General features: G+C 41.9%; 1 protein-coding gene across 1 annotated transcript in view; it reads right to left on the bottom strand.

Moving 5' to 3' along the window:
• OTUD7A (OTU deubiquitinase 7A) overlaps positions 1 to 25876 on the bottom strand; it is a 373732-nt gene that overhangs the window by 187914 nt on the left and 159942 nt on the right. The window contains exon 2 of the mRNA XM_032391280.1: positions 2806 to 2932. Coding sequence (XP_032247171.1) covers positions 2806 to 2849 — 44 coding nt within the window. The 5' untranslated portion in view covers positions 2850 to 2932. The remainder of the gene's footprint in view (positions 1 to 2805; positions 2933 to 25876) is intronic.

Below are 25876 nucleotides of genomic sequence, written 5' to 3' on the forward strand. Positions count from 1 at the left end.
CTCAGGTTTCTAAGTGGACAGAATTTCACAGAATGCACTTGAAGAACAGAAAAAAGGCAGCCCTGATATTTCCACCCACACAGTCAAAAGACACCCAAGTGATTTCCTCTGTGTTTATGCAGAACTGCAGATTTGATCTTTAACTGTGCTTCACTCAACCTGTAAACTATTATGTTGCCCACACCACTGTCCCTTCTCCGAGGAGCTCATCAAGGGGACACAGAGACAGGCAGAGGATCCCTGGCATGCGAATGGCTAAAAGGGAGGAAAACAGAAGGAGGAGGTGGTGAGCCTTCTGGGGGACTTCGGGTTGGTGCCCACGCAGAGGTGTTACCTCCGGGTCTTCAGGGCCCATTCTCTGCCCCGGCTAACCTCAGGCTGGCTGGGCTGGCATCACCCAGAAAGCAGGAGAACAGGTGACACGTCAGGGCCATCCCTCAAGCTCAGCCTAGGAAGCCATAAGCCAGGAAACATGCTGGATACAGCATGCATGCTTCCAGAAGCCCTGCTTTATGAAAGCCAGCCCTCGTGGGGAAGAAATCTAGGCAAGTAACATTTTCAGAGGAAGCATTTTTCAGATACTCTAGCTAAAAATGTTCTCCAAGGGCAATCTTTTTCTTTTTTTTTTTTTAAGACTCAGCCTAATCCATGCCTGTGTGTAGCTCAAAAACTCACATGTATATTCACAAGCTATTTTCTTGGTAGAATTTTCCAAAGATTCTCAAAGAAGATTCCAAGGCAATGGAGCCCAAATAAAGCCATAGTGACCTGATCTAAACAGAAAGAAACCTAATCATCTTCAAACAATCAGTTGCTAGTGACTGAAAGGCAAAACTGTCAGCAGACTAGGGAGATCCAGGCCTAGCCAGGGGAAGGAGCCACGCAAGGAAGAGTGTTAGAAATAACCAGAATGGCGGAGTGGACGCCATTAGGGTGCTATTCACTGACGCATGCTTCCTGTTGTGATGATGTCGCTTCTCTATGCTACCTTCTAACTTTAGGGACTTAAAAATACGACCACTCACATCCTGGGGTACCTCTGCCCTGTCATTCAGGTTTACCAGCATTTTCTGCCAAAGGTCTTGTTCAGCTTTTGGGGATTACAGGAGATCTCGGGAGTGAAGCAGCATCCGGAGGCACGCAGTCTGTCCTTCTGCCGCTGTTAATAATTAATAGCTAATACTTGGTGAGGCCAAGCGTGGGCTCCATCCCTACCAGACACCCCACAGAGTGGTTACTCGTTGCCTCCTAATTTTAATCATAAGGACACTGAGGGTTTATGAGATGAAATATTTGCTCAAGGTCACCCAGTGAGTGTGTGTCAGAGACGGGATACATACTAGACATGCATCCAGACGGTCTCATTTCAGAGTCCTTCTCTTGACTGCTTCAATATACTCCCTCGTGTGGCAGCTCACAACCGTGGAAAAATGAAAAAAATAATGAAACCATTCGACAGGGAAGGAAGACCGTGGTGCTGATGAACTGATTAGTTAAAAATCATAATACAACCTTCAGTGGATGCTAAAACGGGTGAAAATGAGCTAGACAAGAGAATGTTCACCTGGTCTCAGAGTTCACCCCAGTGATTACTTATTAATTACAAGGAATAAAATAACAGTAACTTTATAAAGGACAGCACTGGAAGAAACCACCTGAGCCAGGTGAACAAACTCGTCCTCACCAACACCAGGTCACACTGACATGCTGAACCCACGGATGTGATGTAAACACACAAAATGTGGGCCTGGACCTAAGCATGAAGAAACAGCCAGACAAATCCAGACTGTGAGACTCTCCTTGAAACAAATGGCTTAGGTTCTTCAGAAATGTCAAAATCACAAAAGATAAAAGCAAAAGCAGTGTTCGGCTTCGATTTAAAGAGACATAACCAAATTCAGGGCATGATGCTTAACTGAATGCTAGATAGGGGAAAACAGCTATGAAGAATATTTTGGGGACATCCAGAGGTATTTGAATAGAAACTATATGTTGGATAAGATTACTTTATCAGTGTTAAATTCCTCAGTGATAACGGTGCTACCATTTTGAAGAAGAAAGCCTATGGATGTAAGAGATATTTCTCAAAGTATGTCATGATGTCTGCAACTTACTTTCAGATAATTCAGAGAGAAACACTGAACACACACATATATAACACACATGAGTACATATTCCATGTGTGTATATGTGTGTGTGTTTGTGGGTAAACAACTGGTAAATCTGAGTGAAGAATATATGAGTGTTCACTTTCCATTTTTAATAGATAGGAAATTTATCAAAATGAAGAGCAGACAAAAAAATAAATGTTTGTTCAAGGAGTCATAAGGCAAAAGAATTGCTATGCTATTAATCAACTAGATAAAAACAGCATTTTAAGACAAGAACTAAGAGGAAACATTAAAAAGGAAAATATGTGAAGGTGAAAGACTACTTTTGTTTAGATTACTCTTATAATACTTTACAAATCAATCACGATAGCAACAGAGGGCAATAGAATTACTTCATAAATTTTGTACCAGTATTAGTGTAAATCAAATCACTTTTCTGTTGTTCACTACGATCTTTTTTTTTTTTTTGAGAATAATGTTTATCATTCTAAATGCAAATTCTAGTGCAATATGAAACTCATTTCATAATTCTTTCTCAATGGATTTCAGGGAATAAATAACCCTATCCTTGGCTTTAGATCGGATTTCAGGCAATTTGCTCCAAGGACCAGTACAAGTTGGTCTGCTGCTGGAGCTGTTGACTGCACGTGCCCCCGTGGCACAGCTGCTAGGGGCCCAAGCACATGGGACTTACTCTGCAGACACCGTGATGCTCTGAGGTGTGTGGCAGTCAGGCATCCAGGGTGGCACGGCACCGTCCCGGCTGGAAATGGCCCATTGTTGCCCCCGTAGATGGTGTGACACTGCAGCCCCTGAGAACCCTGGAAAAAAGACGACAAGGATAAAAAAAGAATGTTCATAGTTCACGAAAAGTGAGAATTTAAAATTTAAGTTCTAAGGATATATTTTTTTATATTTTAAAAGTTAAATGTAAATATTTCAAATTTAAAAGTGATTTTAAATATTCAATATGAACTTGAAACGGTCTTGATAGTGAAGCCCACATCCCCGAATCCCCCTTCTTAACACACCATCCCACTCTTTAATTTTGAAATGAGCGCGGGCATCTGGAGGTAGGTCAGGATAAATGGGAAAAGTCCCCCAGTGGGTGACACTGTGGGTGAGAACACACGAGACGCTCATGCGCTACGCTGATGTTCCAGGAGAGGTGCACAGAGCTTCCCAGAGGGCCTCGCACACCAAAGCCTGACTTCTGACATTCCATGAGAATCTCAGGTGGCGTGGTCTATGAGGAACCCTGAAGTTAGGAAGCTATTCATAATCGCCACCTGGACCATGGGGAATCTAGGCGGTCATGGTGATCACCACACCCCAGTCCTGGCAGGGTGCGTTGTGCTCCATACGAAGGGCTGGGTGTCATGAACAGCACTGTGAATGGAGAGGGTCCCTGTGGACCACACCTCAGTCCAGGTGGGTACACTTTGCTCCGCAGTATCTTGACTCCTGAGATCCACTCACATGCAATGTGGAGTTTTCTTTAGGCGTCTGAACCCTAAGATGCTCTTAAGCTTGGAGGCCTGTGAGTTCACAGGTGAGGGGAGGGAGCTGGGTCACATCTGTGCACTCTACACAGACTACCACATGGGGTACTGGAACCTCGCTTTCCTATTTGATCACACCTAGGCTCTGGGTCAAGTCTGAGGATCCTGCCTGTGTCTATGGAATGTCTATGGTGTGCCCTGAGGCCTGGGATGGTATGCCCTGTCCCTGTAGTTCCTAAATACCCTGGGGCTCCAGACCCCTGGCTGGCTTCCCCTTTGATATCTCCCACCCAGATGGAGAAATCACAAGTCTTCATAAGCATAACTGCTTTACTTTCAACATTTCAAAGCTAATGCAATCACTCTCTCTTTTTGGTGTTTTTTACCTTTTACTAAATATATTTTGGTCTTGGGCATCCCTTCCCACCTTGAATTCCACTCTGCTACTTGTCTTGTTCCTCCTCATTCTTTCCGTAACACTGCTTGTAATAGTTTTGCCTACGCCTTATATTTTTACCTCTTTAGGCCATTTTTTTTCAGCTGTGTCTTATCTGATACCTTATAGATAAAATTTAATCCTTTACTCAATTTCAGTCCTTCACTCCAATATCTGTCCTTTAACTGGGGAATTTAACCTGTTCTATTTTTATTTTTTGTAGCATTAAGAGTAGGGTAGGGAGATGACTGGTATATTTGGACCTTTCCCCATCATCTGTTTTAGTGCTTTCTACTTCTCAAATTTTATGGTGTTATTTTCTTTACTGCCTTCAGCTGACTTGATTAGTCTTATTTTTCTTGTAATATATTTTTTAGAAGTTATATATCTTATCTTTCCTTCTAGTGTTTGCCTTTAATTTGTTACACACAGGTGTCTTAATTTTTTTTTTATCCTGAGAATTGATGAACAGATACAACCTTTAATTTCCACACAAGATAAGACCGTTAGTTCAATGCAATTCCCTTCTCTTCCTTTGCTATCTGTTATATTTTGTTAAAATCATTTAAAAAAAACTCTGAATTGCTTTTAATTTTCATGCTTCTAGTTTCTTAGGGATCATTTCTTAACAATTGCCTTAAGCTTCATGGCTACACTGTTAATTATTACAACATGTAATTGTGTTTCACTGTTAATTATTCACAAATAATTTACATATCTCTTGTTTCTCCTTTAATTTTTTATTTTACTACAGGGAGTTTTTGAGTAGCTCTTTCAAAATTGTTTCACAGATAATACATTTTCTGAATTCTCAAATAGAAATGGGAAGAGACGATATGTAAAAGAATGAGACTCCATAGTCAAAATAATCTTGATAAAGAAGAGCAAAGTTGGAAGTGAAATAGTTCCTGATTTCAAAACTTACTGCAAAGCTACAGGAATCAAAACAATGTGGAATGCATGTAAAGAGACATATGAGGATTCTATCTGGGATAGAACGGACAGTCCAGAAATAAACTCTCACATCTATGGTCAAATAATTTTCAACAAGAGTGCCAAGACTATTCAATGAGGAAAGGACAATCTTTTCAACAAATGGTGTTGGAAAAACTGGATATCCACAGGACAAAGAATGAAGCTGGGTCCTTACCTAACACCATATATAAAAATTAACTTGAAATGGACCAAAGACCTACAAATAAGGGCTAAAACTATAAAACTCTTAGAAGAAAATTAGGAGAAAAACTTCGTGATGTTGGATGTGGCAATGATTTCTTGGGGATCAAAGCTCAAGCGACAAAATAATTGGACTTCATCAAAGTTAAAAAAAACTCCTCTGCATCAAAAGACACCATTAACAAAAAAAGGCAATCCACAGAATGGGAGGAAATATTTACAAATCATATATCTGATAAGGGATTCATATCCAGAATATATAAAGAGCTCCTACAATTCAACATAAAACCCAAACAGCCCAATTCAAAGATGGGCAAAGGACCTGAATAGCCCAAAGAAGATATACAAATGGCTAATACGCACATGGAAAGATGTTCCATATCACTAATCACTGGAGAAATGCAAACCAAAACCACAATGAGATACCCCTTCACACCCATTAGAATGGCTATTATAAACTTTTTTTTTCAAAAATTACAAGTGTTGGTGGGGATATACAAGAACTGGAACTCAGTGCATTGCTGATGGGAATGTAAAAAGGCCTCTAAGGAAAACAATACAGTGGTTCCTCAAAAAATTAAACATAGAATTCCCACATGATCCAGCAATTCCACTTCTGGGTATATGCCCACAAGAACTGAAGGCAGGGACTCGAATGGATATTTGCAGAATTATTCGCAATAGCCAAGTGTGTTGGGATAGGCATATAAGGGGCGGCTTTATTTCTTAGTCTTCCTGAGAGCTTTAAGAGAAATTTTCTTTCCAGGAAATGAGTTTTAATTCATATACTGATCACCAATTAGTCTGTCAATCAAGAAGATATACAAAAAAGCCTCAGGCCTGCTGGTAGGCAGTTTTGTCCGGTTCTCTAACGGAATCAAAACTTGCCACATGTCCTGGCTAAATTTTCAGGAAATTTACATTCAGGAAAAGCCTGTGACAACTTCTATAAATAAAGGGGAGATTTTCTTTTTGTACCATCAGATATTGTAAGCGCAAAATATGTCCATAACAGAGGATGGAAAGGTCTGGTAGGTCGAAGTGCTTTTCAAAACGCAAGTTCCTCTAGAGGGAAATGCAAGAAAATTTCTAGTGATTGAAAACTAATACAGATCAGAAACACAATGAAGAGAGGGGAAAGGCTATCAGCCAAAACAAAGGGAAGGACCAATGCTTTGTGGGAAGTACTGTCCTAGGAGAACAATAATTTCTAAAATAAAATAGCTATTTCAGTTCTGTATCTTGGTTTCCAAAGGTGGAATGTGGCTAGATTGCAGACATTATCATAATAAGGCTGGCGGTGCCTTTCATGACGCCCCCCGACTGCGGACAGAGGGCCTGGGAGTGTGCTTGGAAACCGAGGACATACCACATGTTTGGAAGCTTCTAGATGAGAGCCTAGAATAACTCCCACATGAAAGCAGAAAGACAATGTCCCTGCGGGATTCGCCTCCCTTTGCCCCGCCTCTACTCTGTTGCAGAGTCCCCTGGAAAAACATCCGGGATGACCTGGGATTGGTACCCGCCGAGCCCCCTGCCAGTGGTGTGCAGTCCTGGGAAGCCATTTCAACCACGGGGCTCAGAGGGTTCCAAGGCTCCTGGTGAAAACTGACCGGGACAGGCATCTGAAAATGCTCTTGGGACGTGAAGGGGCTCACAACCGTACGGGGACGCTATTCTAAGGTAAAAAATGCAGGCACATGGGGGGTTGAAGATGAAAGAAGGCCTGCTATGCCCCAGGTTTGGCTGCTAAGAAACCTCAGGAACAAAGTGGGTAGCATTCATCCAGCAGGGGGGCCAAGGCTGGTGGTGGCCCAGCGGCTGCCGGAGAGACTCCAGGGACCCAAGGAGGTGTGAGAACGGCTCATCGGGCACAAGAGCTCTTTCTGGACGACCCAGAGCCTGATCTTCCTGCTCCTTCTCTTGCCTCCAATGCCCACCTGGATTTTGTTGTATTTTTTCACCTGGTTCCCTCCCTGCTACTTATCCGAATGCCCCTGACCCTTCACAAGCCAGGGTCCCTTCGAGCCCCATTCCCCTCAAGAAGCCTTTGCTGCTCATTCAGCCAGCAAACCTTTGATGAGCACCTACTTTACCAGGAGTTGCCGGCAGTAGGGCAGAAATAAAGCTGGCTGGTTTTTGTCCTGGTGTACCCTGCGGCCTGAAACAGGAGACAAGCAGGAAAACCAATACCTGCCGATCATCGTGACCCTGAGTCCAGGGGAAGCCATGGTGCTTTGTGCCACCTGCCTCAGGGGCCAGGGGACTTTCAGACAGAAAGAGACACTTAGCCTGGAACGGAAGTCCTACAGAATTCTCAAGAGAAGTGGGGGACAGAACGAGTGTTGGTTGAGGGCTTATTCTGTGTCACCCCCTGGACGAGTGGTTGTAAATCCTCTCAGGTAATCTCACAAATACAGCTGAGGAAAGGGGCTCTGGGGGACACACAGTCCTGTCCTCCCTCTGCCCCCAGGAGGGCCTCCAGAGGCCACTCTCTCACCCCGTGGCCTTGCCTGGCTCTGCTCACTCATGGGCCCGCAACCCATCCTTTACCTGCACATGCTGTTTGCTCTGCCATCAGATGTGGGAGCCGTGTGCCCACCTGGAGAGCCCACTGGGCAGCTGCAGAAGAGGAAAGCTCAAAGAAGAGCTAGCCAGGGTGGCTCAGAAGGGTGGGTTCAAGCCTCCTGCTGCCGGCCGAGGAGTGCCTGCCACCCAGGTGAAGCACAGGACCCAAGGAGGTGATAGGTGATCCAGGGGACAGCAGCCTCGGTTGCCTGGAAGGGGTGGGTGTCTGGTGTCCGGGCCAACTTGGAGGGCTTGGAGCCAGGTGGTGGTAGCCCTTGAGAGCAACCATAGCAAGAAGAAGAAAAAAGGAGGGAAGGAGAGATGGGAAGTGTTGCTGCTCTGTGAGAGGGTCTCTTATCATGGGTCATGGGGCCAGGCGTCCACTTACTCCTTCTCTGGGGAATTGTCATTTCTAAGATCGTGTTTACGTTTCCCAAGAGGAAGAGGGGGCCATTACCCTCCCAGGCTTCCTGATCCCACAGCTGGCCCCACTCCTCAGATCTAAGATGGATGGTCCCTTTTCTTTTACCGTCTTCTTGCTTTGAATTTGACCTTCACATGGACTCAGAGGCCCAGTGGTGGTGGGTCAAGGTGACGCCAGGATTTCAGAGTGGGACTTCTCCCTCCCCTTTGCCCTGACTGCGTCTCATGGAAGCTCCTTCTTGCCCTTGACCATCATTTGTAAAGGACATTCCCCAATCTTTACTGTCAACCAGTAAATTTTTTGTGGATGATCTGCAATTACCCTGTTTATCTATTTACTGATATGTGATTCAGTGAATATCACTAGACTGGATGTCCCATGCAGGCTGGGACCAGTCTTCCTGAAGCCTGGTGCACAGAGGAGCCAAGCATGGGACAGCGCAAGGAGGCCGGGGGGCCTGCTCTGCATCCAGAGCTCCTTCTAGTACACCTGACTCCTTTTCCGGTGGGTTCCATCAGGGCAGAAGACATCATGACAACCCACAGGCACTCTTCTCTGTAGAATCTGAAATAAATTTCCTCAGCTCTTTAGAACCACGGCTACCCCCTGCTCCTGTCCCAGCAGGCTCACGAAGCCGGCATGGATCAAGCTGCCCTCAACAACTTCCCGTCCCTGTAACACTCGAAGGCATCTCCCGTGGGTGCATCCCAACTTCACATTTCACTATTTATTATCTTGAAACGTCCTCTACTTTCATCACAGGCAGGAGTCTTGCTTTTCTAACTCCATCGGCCAGCAGGGCCAGAGTTTTATCCTCACACAAAACCTCCAGGGTGCAGAAGGCGTTCTGGAAACAGTAATGAAGAAAGTCCCCGACTTCTAACGAGAGCAGTCAGCCTCCTTTATGAGGGTCTCATTCCAGTGGAGGCCACTCTTCTCCCACCAAATGGGCTGTCAAAGCTAGCGACGTTGGCCGTTTCCCAGCCCCGCCTCCCTGAGTCACCGCAGAGCCCCATCTTACAACTCCCAGAACAGGTGAGTCAGCCTGCCCAGGACAACACAGCAAAGTGCCCAGCTGTGACTCCTGGCCCCTTCACTCACTCTGTTCCTGCCCTTCCAGGTTGGCCATGCCCATGGCAGTTTCTTTTAGTTCTGAAGGTGGCAATCTACAAATGCTTTATTAGCAGAAGGAAACAAACAAGCTTGAGGCATGGGTGTGTGTGTGGGGGGGAAATCCTCCTTTCCCCTCAAGGGCATCATTAGACCAGGAAGGCAGGTTAAAACTGGATGAGAGTAGACCCCAGGGCATCAAGCAGGTTGGAATCCAACAAACGTGATCTGTGTCTGGGCAGTATAAGCAGCCAGACCTTGAACTCCTCTTACTTCTCTAGAGCTGCCTGGAGTTGGGCAGGTGCGAGGCCACGCGATATGCAGCACTGCTCCACCTCGGGAAACTGGACACTGCGGCCCAATTCCAGGATAGTGGCAAATGTCACATCTGCTGGTCTCTGGGGCCTAGATGTTGCCCCTTGTCACCTAGAAGTGAAGCCCTTCAGCCCCTAATTGCTTCCCCTTCCCGGGTCCAGGAGTGGGACAGGACCTACAAAGGAAAAATGTCTGAATACCTCCCCCTCCCTTAACATAAGATTCCTTTTATTCCACAGCAGTCCGGAGAGCTCAACGGGAGCCAAGCATGGGGGTGTGTGTGGGGGGCACACAGGGTCCTTGGCTTCCCACTGGGGAGGGAGAGACCAAGGGGCTGCCTGAACAGGGAACAGATGGCACAGCTCCTGAGGTGGGATGTGGGAGAGCCTGGGGCGGGCGCTGAGCCAGACACTGTCGGTTCCATTAGTTCTGTGACCTCAGGGGAGTTGCTTGACTCCTGTGTGCCTCACCTGAAATGGGGATAATAATAGGACCTACCTCATAGGGAGATACTCGGTATGAAATGGATTAAAACTGAATACACATCTTTGTTTTCATGCACAGCTCCCTTCTAGGCTCCGTCGGACATGGGCACCTGGCCTTTGGGTCCCTCCTGCCACCTCCCCTGTGCTGCCCAGTTCACTTCCTGGGCAGCTCTTCTCTACCAGCTGGGAGAACTACACCAGCCCCTGTCATCCCAAGCCTAAAGGCCCTGCTTGCCTCCCCTCTGCCTGGATCTGGGAGCAGGACTGGATGTTTGGGCCAGCCAGCCTTCTCATCTCCCTCTCCCCCTCCAACCTTCTCTCTGGGTAGAGGTTAAGTGAGCAATGCATTACTTAGGCCCTATGCAAATTAAAGCTGAGACTCCTCCTTGTAGGAGATTCCCAGCCTGCAAGCACTTCTCTTCAGGGAGTTCAAAATCACCTCCCCTCCTCAGTGGAAGGCACTGTGCCTAATGGTGTCTAATGACATCCAATGGCATTAGACTGTGGGGTCAGTGCTGAATGCACTTAGGAAAATGCAATGTTCGTAGCACGTCACAACCTTACTGGATGGGCTGAGCTCTGGCTACATTAGTATTCTCCACCTATAGGTTTAAAGGTAAATTAGGGGGCGCCCGGGTGGCTCAGTCAGTTGAGTGTCTGCCTTTGGCTCAGATCATGATCCCAGAGTCCTGGGATTGAGTCCCGCATCGGGCTCCCTGCTCAGCGGGGCATCTGCTTCTTCCTCTCCCTCTGCTGCTCCCCATGCTTGTGCTCTCTATCAGATAAATAAATACAAATCTTTTTACAAAATAAAGCTCAATTAGACTCCAAGTGGCACTAAGTGAGCAGTGGGCTAGGCCAGTTCAGGGTCAGGCGAGCCTGGGAGCTGGAGACAGAGGGAGGCCAGGCATGAATGGGCAGGGCTGCTTTCTCCTCTTCTGGGGTGAGAAAGCCCACTCATAAGCAGGATGATGGCCCACAGGGAGCAGAAGCAACATTACAGCATTGTCCTCCACCCAAGTCAGAGCCTAGCACTTAGGTAGGTGGATCTGGGGAGCTTAGGTGACTGAGGTGCCAGGCAGGCTGTGACTGTGATTTGGGGACAGGATGGCCAGCACAGCAGTCTAGAAGCAGACCTGACTGGATGCAACGCCATCTCAAGACTGATCTGGGGCCTGGCACCTCCCCAGTGAAGTCACCCACTGCAGGGAGGGTCCTGCAGGACCAAGCTGTGCCTCCATGTGGCCACAAAGGCCCACGGTCGCTAGTTTTAGGGCTCTGGAAGCAACAGCAGACAAGGTTTTGAGAAGAATCAGAACTACATCTGCTTGAAAGTGAAGAGTTTTCTGTTTGACCTTGAAGCAGAAAAGAACTTTTTTGAGTGTCTCTGATGTGCTAGCCACATTCCATTTGCTTCATCCTTACATTTCACCACAAATCTACACTGGAGGGGCAAGCATGCCCTCTTTAAATACCACCTCTCCTATGCCCAGAGGAGCTGAGCAACCTGCCCAAGGTCACACTGCAGTAAGTCACCTAGAATCTGAAGAGCAAATCAAAGCTCCTGCTTTAACATTATGCCACTTCTTGAAATGCGCAGAGATGCTAATGATGCTCTTTCTCTTCACTTTGTGAAGGCCCTGTCACCTTACTCCCCATGTTTCCTGGAGCTCCCAAGGTATTTTGCGCACCTGGAAGGTCCTTCCCTGATAACCAAGCCCAGAGTCCTGCTACTGCTGCTCAAGAAACAAGCTTTACCTGAGTTTCCCACAACAGCAGCTAAACGTTCTTTCCTAAGCTCTCGCTCCTCCACTGGGGATATTTTCTATTTCGAAATGGTTGAAATTATGCTATGACAATTTCATCTCTTATTCAAGATGAAAAATTTTTTTTCATATCAGCAATGAAAATGGTCTATTGTTCTTCATTTTTGTTGTTTTTTTTTTTTGTTGTTGTTGTTGTTGTTGTTGTTAAACTGGGAAATCTTCACATCAGAGCTAAGCAGCTGAAACATGTTTTACTCTAATACCCTGGCATTTTTCAACTTTTGGTACCTTGCGGTTGTTTCTCTAGTATTGTGACCTGTTGATGCTTCTGTTAAAAGGCAGACCGGGAGACCAGGCTCCTCATGGTGACCGTCCCAGAGAGGCCCCTCCTTCAGGCCCCCATCCCATCACCTCCAGTTCCTCTGCTTCCAGATGACCCAACCCACCCTGCACTGAGCAGTGGTTCTCCAAGTGGGGTATCTGGACTGTAGCATCAGCAGCACCCAGAGACCTGTTAGAAATGCAAGTTCTCTGGGGCACCTGGGTGGCTCAGTCGGTTAAGCATCTGCCTTCGGCTCAGGTCATGATCCCGGGGTCCTGGGGTCGAGTCTCGCATCGGGCTCCTTGCTCAATGGGGAGCCTGCTTCTCCCTCTGCCTGCTGCTTCCCCTGCTTGTGCTTGCTCTCTCCCGCTGACAAATAAATAAATAAAATCTTAAAAAAAAAAAAAAAAGAAATGCAAGTTCTCTGGCTCCACCTGGACTTGCTGAATCAAAACCTCTGGGCATGCTGCCCAGCAATCTGGGTTTTCACAAGCCCTCCAAGTGGAGAACCACTGAGCTGGAGGCTAGACAGAGCCTGGGAATGACCTCCCCCAACAATCCTCTCCTCTCTTTCTTTGCTTGCAGTCTCAGGAGCTCATTCTTTCTTGTTTCCCAAAAGACCCACTTTCTGCAATTATCCCTTCACTCCCCCATTCCTGCAAGCTCTTCCTCTCTACTTTTTCCTCCCAGCTTGTTTCAAACTTACTCAGGAGTCCTCTTCTTGAAAAAGCATCTTTTGCATGACCTCCTGTCCCAAACATTCAACTCCTTCTCTTCCTTCCTACCTATGTTACCTTGGCAACTTACCTTTTTGAGCATCACAGTCTCTAGGAGTAACAGTACCTATTAAACAAGCTGGTTCTAAGAGTTTAATGAAATAACATTAGTAGAAGGATGTGCTATGAGGGTTAATTCTAAGAGGCCTGGAATTAGCTTGAGCTGCTTTGCTGAAGTAAGAGATGTGCCTGGTCAAAATATAAAATGTGACTAATATTGCTGTCTTTTACTCATGGAGCCCAAGTGAGTTCAGGGTAGGCTGTGCTAGTTTGTTAGTATCATTTATTGATAATAATGAAACTAATGGCTTGTATTAGTTTCAGTGTGAGGATGGGGTGTGTAGGATAGGGAGGGGGAGAGGGCTCCGATATTGGGGCTGGTCTTTTAGTGATAATGTGCTTACATGACCACTAGGGTATAAGAAGCTCCAGCTAAACTTCTTTTGGGCTGTTTAGTTTGGGTAGGTTGGTGGTTCAGGGAAAGTACATCTGGTATACCCATGCAGAAGGAGGACAACTGCAGGGGGCCTGTGTAGACCTTGGCCTCTCCAAACCCCTTGCTGATAGGCAGTCTTTGGCTATGATGTAGGTCCTTACCTCTGTGTTTTTTGCTATATCATATCCTTTCTCAGCAATAAACTGTAGATTCATAAGCATTGCCATTTGGAGCCCTGCTAATCTTCTTTAGCAACAGAACCCTATCTGGCTGCCACTCTTACTATAGGCAACATTACGGCTATCTTTCCTTCTGCACTGTTTTCAAACACAATTCCTTGCTGAACTGCTCACAAGAATTGTTGGCCCTTGGTTTCTTCATCACTTACTCCATTCTATGCACTCCCCTATCCTCTACCTAAATCTGGATCCCATCCTTACTACCCAGTTGAAATCACAGTCACAAACGTTACCACCAAGTCATGGTCCTTTCAGCTCTTAGTTAACACAGCTGGCCGCAACTACTCTCTTGGACTATTTATACTTGATACCATCATTCTTTATGATCTGATTATTCCTCCTCTCCCCCCCACTTTAGTTTGTCTCACTAATTCCTTTTTCTGACAAACTATGGGTATTCTCCTAGATCTATCCTTGGCTCAGCTCTTTCCTTCAGATAACTGATCATACTTATTCAATGTTCATAACCACCTATGTTCAGATGGCCCCCAAATCTCTCTCTCTAGTCTTGCCTTTTCTACCCTTTGGTCCACAACTCCCTGATGGTATGTTCACATGAACATCTCACCGGTACCTCAAAGTCATTATAATCTATCTTCCTTGAAAAGCTCCCTGTTCACCATGTCAGTCAAGACTTAAATACTAGATTCTCCCTCAACTTTTCCCTCTTTATTTCAGTGGGTCCTTTACTTGTCTTTCTCTGTGAGTCAGTCTTTCTTTCTTTTTCTCCCTTTTTCTCCATGTCTCTCACCCCTCCTTTCTTCTCCCCAGCTCCAGCAATCACACAATCCTGACACTGATAGAAAATGCCCTTCTGTTTCCCCTGTCCGTTTTCTTGATGCCACCATCACTGGGTTGCCTGGCTTCATGCAGTGGTGTAACAGGATGGCTTGAAGACTCTCCCCTGACTCAAAAGTATGATGAGAAAGAGAATATCTGCATCACAGTGTCAAAGTATCTCCCACAAGATATTTATTAATTACAAATGGTAACTTTGCATTACAGAAACTTCGCAGAAAAAACCTTAATCAAGTGATGGAGGTTAATGAAATAAGCTGAATATTTATTTGTGTTCCCCCTCCAAAAATCATGTTGCAACTCTAAGCCCCCAATGTGATAGTGTTAGGATGAGGGGCCTTTGGGTGGTGCTTAGGTCATGAGGGTGGAGCTCTCATGAATGGGGTTAGTTAGAGCCATTATAAAAGAGACCCCAGAGAGCTCTCTTGTTCTCTTTCTGTTATGTGAGGATCTTAGGAGAAGTGGGCAATCTGCAATATCCCTCAGGAATACAGATGCAAAATCCTTAAGAAATATTAGCCAATAGAATTCAGCATATATAAAAATAATTATACACCACGACCAAGCAGAGTTTGTTTTAGGGATTCAAGGCTGGTTCAAAATTTGAAAATCAATTAGTATAATCCACCATATTAACAGACTAAGAAGAAAAATCACATGATAATATCAATTGATACATAAAAAACAATTTTTGACAAAATTCACCCCCTTTTCCTGACAAAAATTCTCATAGAAATAGGAATAGAAGGGAACTTCCTCAGCTTAAAGAGCATCTACAAAAATCTACAGCTAATGTTATACTTAATGTTATACTTAGTGGTGAAAGTTGCAATGCTTTCCTCCTAAGATTGGGAACAAGACAATGATGTCTGCTTTCATCACTCTCATTTAATGTTGGTGTGATGTTCCAGCCAATGCAATAAGGTAAGGGAAGGAAATAAATGATATACAGATTGGAAAGAAAGAAACAAAAATGTTGCTATTTCCAGAGGACATGATGTTCTATGTAGAAAATCCCAAGGAATCTACAAAAACTCCAAGTACTAATAAGTGAGCACAGCAAGGTCACATGACAAAAGATCAACACACAAAAACCCATGTATAGGTTTAACTCTATGTTAGCAATAAACATGTAGACACTGAAATTAAAAATACAGTATCATTTATAATCACTCATTAAGGAAATGAATACTTAGTTGTAAATCTTAGTATAGGACTCATATTCTGAACACTACAAAACACTGATGAAAGAAATCAAAGATTTAAATAAATGAAGAAACATAATGTGTCCATGCATTGGAAGACTCAAAATACTAATGGTGCTAAAATTCCTCAAATTGATATACAGATTTAATGAAATTCCTGTCAAAACCCAGCAAGATTTTTTGTAGACATAGACAAGATCAATGTAATACACTTACAGGGGAAGGCCGTGGCAGTGGAATAAGAATAGTTAAAATGATTTTGAAAAAAAAAAGAATCCAGAGGGAGAGATCAATCTACCCAATATTAAGGCTTACCACATAGCTACGGTAATCAGACTGTGGCATAAGTGGAGGGCTAAACATGCAGATCAGTGGAAAAGAACCCAGAACCCAGAAGCAGAGCCACACAGATATGCCCAATTGATTTTTATGATGGATAATTCAACACCCAGTGGTTATTCTTTCCCTTTCCATCAGAGCTCTAGTGTCTGATTTCTAGAAGGAAATTACTTCCTTCTTAGACTTCTTTGCTCTGACCAATGAGAACAACCCTTCAGACATGATTTGGCCCACAGGATAGAGAAGCTCAATGCCTTGATTAATTGAGACCCATTTTGTCCCATTCTAGTTTCTGCACCTTCAGAAACTCATATGAAGTTACTAGTTAAGCAACAGCTTTTGCTTCTGCTTAAACAGCTGTTTTTTTGTTTGCTTTTTTGATTTTTACCTTTTGATGTAAACTCACCATTCCATTTCTTTTTTTTTTTTTTTAAGATTTTATTTATTTATTTGACAGACAAAGAGACAGCAAGAGAGGGAACACAAGCAGGGGGAGTGGGAGAGGGAGAAGCAGGCTTCCTGCTGAGCAGGGAGCCCGATGCGGGGCTTGGCCCCAGGGCCGTGGGATCATGACCTGAGCCGAAGGCAGACGCTCAATGACTGAGCCACCCAGGTGCCCCTCACCATTCCATTTCATCAGTACTAATTTTCATTGTGTTAGATTGGGCACACCACAATTCCCGCCTATCAGAAGTCATCTTAACTCCTTTTGGCTCCCAGTTACCTGCTTCCCTGTGTATGTTTGCCAATTCCTGTCCCTATAGCATTTTAAAATGGCTAGACAGGAAGGAAGGCATAGCCTTTTAACAAACTACTAAAGACCAATTTCTAGGCTTAACTAAACGACTAACAGATAATGTGTTCTTTGTTTATAGTAATTGACAATGGTGAATCCTATCTCATTAAATTGACATCCAGGCTACATTTTTCCATTGTTATTATAGGACTGTCATGATGAATTTATAAGCACAGTATTACAGCTTGAAGGGGCCTGAGAAATAATCTAAAATCCAACATCCTCATTTTATAAATGGAAAAAAACAGATTCAGAAGTGAACTGACTTCTCCAAGATTAACAACAGGTAACTAACAGCTTAGTGATTTGGATCCAAATATTCTGATTAAAATATGGTTCTTTGTGTTTTTAACCATTACATTATGCTTCCTCTTTATCAAATGAATTACCAAAATTCAGATGTATGATGTCTCTGGTCCTCCCCTACAAAATCTCCATCCAGGAAGAAAGGGAGGTAGAGCCTAGCTGGGCGCTACCAACAGCACTTCAAGCTGTGACTGTTCACCAGATGCCCTCTTTTCTTCTAGTCCCCTGTCCCAGAATAGTATGTAATATGGACATTACTGCCATAATTTGCAGAATCAAGTTTCTATCCCTCCTCTTAAAACTCCTAAAAAGTTTTTATGTGCAATATAAAAAAAAAACAAAAAACAAAAAACTGAACTAATTGAAAAACAGAGCAGATTAATGGTTGTCAGAGGTGGGGGTGGGAGGTGGACAAGATGGGTGAAGGGGGTCAAAGGGTACAAATTTCCAGTTGTAAGATAAATAAGTTCTGGGGATCTAATGTACAGCATGATGACTACAGTTAACAACACTGTATTGTATATTTGAAAACTGCTATAAGAAGGTAGATCTTAGAAGTTCTCCTCACAGGAAAAAAATGTGTAACTATGTAAGGCGATAGATGTTAACTTTGTGCTAACGATTTCTTTCTCTCTGTACATATCAAATCCTCATGTTGTACACCTAAAACTAATATAATGTTATGTATCAGTTATATCTCCAAAAAACTGACAAAAAGGGTTTATGAAAATTCTTGGGGGTACTATCAGAGAAAAATCTCCTGGATATATTGTTGATTTTATACATGAATTTTGCAACACATCTGTAATCAGCACCTGGTTTTTGGGATAGTCTACTTTATCTTCTATTTCTCTCTATACATGGTGTGGGGAAATGACCTACTAATTTTCTTCCTGATTAATACTAAATGATGCTAACAATTTATTAAACACTGTTTTCCCACTGGATTACATGTGAGAGCATGAGGTCTGGTTTGCCATATGGCACCCAACTGCCTCATCCTGAGTTAGTACCAAGGCATGCCGTGCACCTCGCGTGTCAAATTTTTATTCAAGACAGTATGGAATGCGCCTTCTACTTCTGAAATATTATTTCAAAGAATTGTGATTTTTGTTTAAAAATTGTAAGTTCTAAATAAATGACAGCATATGCATAAAGTAGAACATATAAAGACACTGAATTACATTCCTGAAATTTTAAATGCCATGGGGAAATACTTAGTGACTAAAAAAATCAAGAGAAAACCACATATATGGCATTGCCTTAAAAATGTAAAAAATGCATTTATTAAAAAAACCAAAAGAAATTATGGTAACATATTATAATATAGCCAAATCTGCCAATCGATTTCTATATCATTCTGGGATTCCTGTCTGACTTTAGAAGGCCTCCTTGGGCAGTCTGCTAAACTTTCGCTAATATTTGTATAATCTGACTTTTTACCCTACATTTAGATTTAAAATTCATCTGGAATTTACTCATCTACATGGCATATTGTTGGCATCTAATTCTATTTTCTTCCAACATCATTGATTTAGACAATATTTATTTAATAAGATAACTTTTCCTGCTGAGTTATAGTACATCTATACTTCAATCTGCTTGTATAATTCCAGTGATTTTTTATTTATTTTTTTTATTATTTTTATTTATTTTATTTTTTTATTTTTTTATTCTTTTGTCTGGTATAGCTATGACATACTTTTAGTATATAACATAAGTCCCTCTTGCTATTCTTTTCCAAGCATTTCTTGCTAATATTTGTGAATTTGGGCTCAGTAAAAACAAAAATCTAGGGTACTGATCAAAGCTGTATATTATATATTAATTTCAAAAGGATTGATGTCTTCAAATTTTGTTTTCTTATCCATAAGCAAGTATATCTCTTATTATGTAGATTTTTAAGTCCTTTAATTAAAAATTCATACTTCTCACGCTTCTTGTTTTTAGTATGCATTCCTATAGCAAAATGCAAATAAAATATGTACAAAGTAGAAAAGAGATTGGGAAAAATTATTAGTTGGAAAACAGACTTCCTAATGTACAAAAACCTTACACAGATAATAGAGAACAATAGTCAGAGGACAGTAGGCAAAAGCCATTCTTGTAAAAGAGGGATGGAGGACAGCTGATAAGGGTAAGAGGGTATGCACCACCTACCACACATCACAAGCAATGAAGGAAACGCAAGGCAAAACAAAGTACTTTTTTTTTCTGATGAGATTTGTAAAACTTAAAAAGAATCTCAAACACCCAGTGGTGGCGGAGATGTGCACTTCACACATGACTGATGGAAGTGTAAATTGAAAAAGAACGTGCCAGCATATACTAAGCATCAAAATGCACATGCCCTTTGAATCACACTTTCAAGATTTTATCCAACAGAAGTTAAGAGTTCTAGTACAGCAAAAAAAACTATATATAATAGGTTCTGCCACCCCCAGCATTATTGTGACAGCAAAAGTCTGAACATTATCCATAGGGGAGTGAGTGTTGGTATAAATTTTGCTATAGCCACATAGTATTGTAATGAGCATGTCATTCTGAAGGTTTACACCTTTCTTCCTTAAATCATGTTTTCTTGGCAGCTTTCCCCTTTAAGGCTGACTTAGAATCAAAGAAATCATCCCCCAGCTCTGAGTCTCAAAGGCTGGGTTTTCTTAACTCCTTAGTAAGAGTTTTGTCTTGAAAGCCAGGCTTATTGGAGACAGAGAAAGCAATCAAGTAATTGTCTGAATTCCAATAGTGGAGCTTTCCAAGGCCTTTTGAGGGAAACGTACATCAGCGACTAAAGAGAACTTCACTAACTGTCAGGGACAGGGAGGCCCCAAGACTTCAAGATGAAGGGGTGGAAAGCCCATTGCTTCTAGTGACTATGGCAGGGAGAAAGTTGGGGGAGGGGCACCAGGAGATACAGGCATCCTGTGCTCTTTCTGGGCCAAAGAACCAGGTGGGGAGGATTGCCAAGAAGATAAAGGAGCAAGTAAAAGCAGCAGTGGGATGGAAATTATATTATACTTTGATCTTTTTTTGTGATTATGGGAGAAGATCTGTCTGAATCTAAGCAGAATGCAGCAGTATAATGGGGTTTTGCAGAAAGACATTTATAAGAGAGAGAGTGAAGGGAAGGGGGAGACAGGGAGAAAGAGTGAGGGGAAAGAGGGAAAGAGAGAGACACAGAGGAGGAGACAGAGGGAGGGAGGGAGGGGTGGGGGGAGGAAGGGAGACAGAAGCTAAAGGAGAGAGTATGGACTGATACATGAATACATATTCATTTATAATAAATACAAGGAATGAAAATATTATCCGTCATAAGCTTTTGAGTGACAGGATTATAGATAACTGGTACCGTCTTTGCTCTTTTATGTGTTTTCTGAATTCTCCCTAATATAGTCATATACCACTTTTGTGATCAGAAAAACATAGACATTAAAACAAACAAACAAAAAGGCATTAAGGCATTTAAATCATTTTTCTATTCATCACAGAGAAGTCTTTTTTTTTTTTCTAGTCAGGCTACAACCAAACTAGCTGAATGATTCCAAACCTAAATCCACAACTGAATGTGTGCCCCAGGTACATATCTTGAAAAACTAGTACCTGCAAATGAAGTGCCAAGACTTGAATTTTATTAAGCTGCACTGTCATGGGAATATATATGCCTGAAAAGTGGGATCTGGCTCTCAGAGAAGCAGATTCCCGCCGCAGGCCTGTCCTCCCACCATCATGTTTGGTGTCTATGGATTGGCCTCCAGCAATGCACGGTGGTGCAGAGAGGTAAGAGCAAGTCCTCAGGCTGGGGGGAGACCAGAGGGAGAAATCAGAGGACAAGACTAACACCTGGGCAGTAACAAAGAAAGGAGCACCTTCCCCAGTTTGTGGTTCAGGGCCCCAAGATGCTCACCTGTTCTGGGAGGTAACACTATAGAAAATCACTGGGTTTACTTCTTGGGCTGTGGAACCAGCGCCCCTGTCTTGCTAACAGTGGGCTGTTCTGGCTGTGGCCTTGTAAACACTGAGTAAGAGAAACACAAACATGAAGAATGCGTAGTTATCCTTGTAAAATCCTTTGTTTACTTCTTTGATCTAATCAACATGGGGAAATAGGGCTTCAAATGAGAAAACTTGAAGATGAAAAAGGACCTCAAATGTGGACACTTGACCATCATACTTGCTGCAGAGTACTGGTTAGCAAGTGAAGTCCTCAGTGTCAGAACAACAGAGTATCGATTACAATGATATGGCTGCCCTTGAATACAGCCAGCCCGTAAGGATGAAATAAGATAATTTAACAAAGCGAGATTCCAGTTCCTGGAAAAGATGAAATAGACAAACTTTCACCTATTCTTATTACTAGAAACAGCTTAAAACTGGGTTTTCTATACTAAAACAAATAATCAGACAAAAGCAATAAATAAATCTAGGAATTCTGAAAGGTAGAGAGTAAAAGGCAGACTGGCTAGGGACTCTGGGGCCTGGAAAACAACACAATGGTGAGGTCCCTGGGTTTCCTTTAGGTCTTATACTGGACTGGATGCTGGGCAAGCAAGCAACTTGGCTATGCCAATGGACACTCTAAAAAGCAGCCTGCTCTCTCTGGCCAAAGGACAAGAAAGAGGCAGCCTAGCAGGATGGAAAAATTTTAGGCAATGACCACACTACACTAACCAAATACCATGGAAAAAAAACTGTGACTCTACCTCACCCCTCAGTGGGGAGCCTAGACTTCCACCCTTGTTGAGCTGAAATGAGACACCCCTATCTCCCCAACAAGGGTGGTGTCAGAGAAAGTCGAGAGGCAGGCCTTTCATCCTTGTTTGGTGGTAAGAAGACCTTCTCTACCTACACTGTCAGCAGTAGCTATATGGGGAGGCTGAAATCCCATCCCTATCCAAAAGTAACAAAGCATTCTTCTCTTCTCTACCTAAGTACTGTCTGTAGAGACCAAGTGGGTAACAGTATGAGGGATTTCCCCCTCCTTGAAGCCAGGGGAGTAGCAGCTGAAGCCCAGTGGGAAGCCTGGACTTCCACCTCACCCCAGAAGTTACAAGGTGTCCCTCCTCACTTCCCTAGGGTGTCCATGGAGGTGGAATGGGGAAGTTGGTCTTCCATCCCCACCTGGAAATAACGAGGTGGCACACTCCTTCCTCTGCCAGCCTGTTGTCCAAGGAGGACTGCTAAAACAGAAATTTTAAATAGGATTCAGAATCTTATAACAATATGCACGGTATAACTGAAAATCACTCATCACACAAAGAACCAGGAAAATCTCAACTTGAATGAGAAGAGACAGTCAATGGATGCCAACATCTATGTGACACAGATGGTGGGATTTTCTGACAGAGGTTTTAAAGCAAATATACAAATGCTTCAACAAGCAATTACAAGTATGCTTGAAACAAATGAGAAAATAGGAAGTCTCAGCAAACAAACAGAAGATATAAAGAAGAACCAATGGAAACTTAGAACTGAAAAAAATACAATAACCTAAATGAAAAACTTACTGGATAGGCTCAACAGCAAAATTAATAGGACAGAGAAAAGAATCATTGAACTTAAAGACAGAATGATAGAAATTACCCAATCTGAACAACAGAGAAAATAGAAAAAAATTAAGCAAGGCTCAGGGACTTGTGCATATAGCAAAAGACATAAAATTTGCGTCCTCAAAGTCTCAGAAGGAGAGGAGAAAGAATCTGGGGCTGAAAAAGTGTTTGGAGAAATAATGCCTTAAAGTTTCCCAAATTAGGCAAAACACACAAACCTACAGATTCAAGAAGCTGAGCAAACCTGAAACATTATAAATCCAAAAAAAAAAAAAAAAAATCTATGCCAAACACAAAATAATCAAACTCCTGGAAAAAAAAAATCTTGAAAGCAGAGTGAGACAAATGACATCTTACTTAGAGTGAAAAAACAATTTAAGTGACAACGGATTTATCAGAAACCATAAAGACTAGAAGGAAGTAGAATAACATTTGTCAAGTGCTCAAAGAAAAGAACTGTCAACAGTTCTATATCGTGCAAACATACCCATCCGGATGAAGGGGAAATTAGGACATACTCAGATGAATAAAATCTAAGAAAATTTGTCGCTAGGAGACCTACCCTAAAAGAATGACTAAGGAATTTCTTAAAATGGAAAAGAAATCAACAATAACAACAACAACAACAACCCCCCCCCCAAGCTTACATCAGGAAGGAAGGAAAAAACAATGGAAAGAGTAAAAATTTGAGTGATACATTTTCCTTCTTTTCTAAATTATATTCAGTGTTTGAAGCAAAAATTATAACTTTGATGTGATGATTCTTAAAGTACCACATAGAGGAAATATTTAAAATAAGTATAAATAGGAGAGGGTAAGGGTCTTAAAAGGAGGTAAAGTATCTATATTTTATTCAAATTGGTAAAATATCAACACCAGTATACACACAATGTAATACGTGGAGAAATTACTAAAAAACCAAAGAACTGACTCATACTGTGTGTTGTATAACCACAGTGGAATCAAAATTGGAAGTCAATAACAGAAAAAAAAATTAAAAAGCCTTTGAATACTTGGAAACTGAACAACAGACTTCTAAATAATCAAAGGGTTAAAGAGGAAGTCTCAAGAGAAATAAAAAAAATATACTGAATTGAAAGAAAATAAAAATACAACATAACAAAATTTTTAAGACACAGCTAAAGTACTACTAAAAGGTAAATTGTTACAGCACTAAGAGTAAAGCCTCTAATCAATAATCTAAGCTCCCACCTAATGAAACTAGCAACGTAAACACACAGCCAGCAAAAGGGAGAAAATAATAAAGAGTAGAAATCAATAAAATCGAAAAGAGCAAAACAATAGAGAAAAATCAATAAAACAAAAAGCTGGTTCTTTGAAACCATCAATAAAATCGACAAACCTGTAGCAAAACTGACAAAGAAAAGACACAAATTACCTATAATGAGAATGAAACAGGATATTGCTACAGATTCTCAGACACCAAATATTACAAACAACTGTATACACATAAGCTTGGTCACTTAGATGAAATGGACCAATCCCTTGAAAAGCACAAACTACTACAACTCACTCAACATGAAATAGATAATATGAATATCCCCCTAACTATTAAAGAAATTTAATTTACAATTTCAAATCTTCCTAAAGAGGAATATCCAGGATCACACTGTTTCTGAAGAATTTTGAAAAATACAGCCACATGCTTAAAAAGAACGCCAATTCTATACAAGCTCTTCCAGAAAACAGAAAAGTAACACTTCTCAATTAAATTAATAAGCCCAGCATTATCTTAATACCAAAATCTAAGAAATATACTATATAAAAAGTAAATAATATTCTTAACAAATATAAACACAAATATTATTTATATATCATAAATAATATATAAATAAGTATAATAAATAATAAACCCTACTTGGTCATGGTATAAAAAATACATATGTGTATGTATGAAATTATATACATATAAAACCAAGTCAGATTTACTCCAGGGATGCAAGTATGATTCAATATTTAAAAATTTACCAATGTAATCAATCATATTAACAGGCTAAAGAAGACAAATCACACAATTACATCATTCATGACAAAAACTTTTGGAACATTAGGAATCAAGGGGAATTCCTTCAATGCGATACAGAATTATGCAAAAATACTAGAGCTAACATAGTTAGTGGTGAAGGGCTGAACATTTTCTTTTTTTTTTTAACTTTTAAAAAAAAATTTTTTTTTAAGGTTTTACTTATTTGCGAGAGAGAGAATGAGAGACAGAGAGCATGAGAGGGAGGAGGGTCAGAGGGAGAAGCAGACTCCCTGCCGAGCAGGGAGCCCAATGCGGGACTCGATCCCAGGACTTCAGGATCATGACCTGAGCTGAAGGCAGTCACTTAACCAACTGAGCCACCCAGGTGCCTGGGCTGAATGTTTTCTAACTATGATTAGGGTCAAGGCAAGATTTTTCTCTCGCCACTTTATTCAGCATAGTACTGGAAGCCCTAGCCAGAGCAGTAAGACAAGACAAGGAACTAAAAGACATACAGATTGGAAAGGAAGAAATAAGCTGTTCCTATTTGCAGATGACATCACCGTCTACATAGAAAATCCCCCAAAGAAGCTACAGAAGATTCCCAGCATAGGTCAGTTCAGCAAGGTCACAGGATACAAGATCAATACACAAAAATAAACTGTTATTCCTATATGCTAGCAATGAACCCATGGACACTGAAATTAAAAATACAATACCATTCACAATCACTCAGTAAACAGATGAAATACTTGGGTATAAATCTCAAAAAATGTGTACAGGACTTGTATGCTTCAACTGTAAAACACTGATGAAAGAAATAAAAGAAGATCTAAATCAACAGAGAGACATACTGTGTTCAAGGACTGGAAGACTCAACATTGTAAAGATGTCTCCCTAAAATGATGTACAGGTTTAATGTAATTTCTATCAAACCCCAGCAAGATTTTTGTAGATATAGACAATATATTATATAACTGATACGAAAAGACAAAGAAACTAGAAGATCTAAGCAATTTTGGAAAAATAAAAATATTATGGGATTAATCACTCTGCCTGAATTGAAGACTTATTACACAGCTGTAGTTTATTATATGGCTACATAGATCAACAATACAGAAGAGAAAACCCAGAAATAAACATACACAGGTACACTAATTTTTTTTTTGCTTTAGCTGCATTTTTAAACAGCTTTATTGAGATATAATTCACGTACCATACAATTATCCCATT

This window comes from Phoca vitulina, unplaced genomic scaffold, assembly GCF_004348235.1.
Source record: "Phoca vitulina isolate PV1807 unplaced genomic scaffold, GSC_HSeal_1.0 scaffold61, whole genome shotgun sequence".
Classification (NCBI taxonomy): Eukaryota; Metazoa; Chordata; class Mammalia; order Carnivora; family Phocidae; genus Phoca; species Phoca vitulina.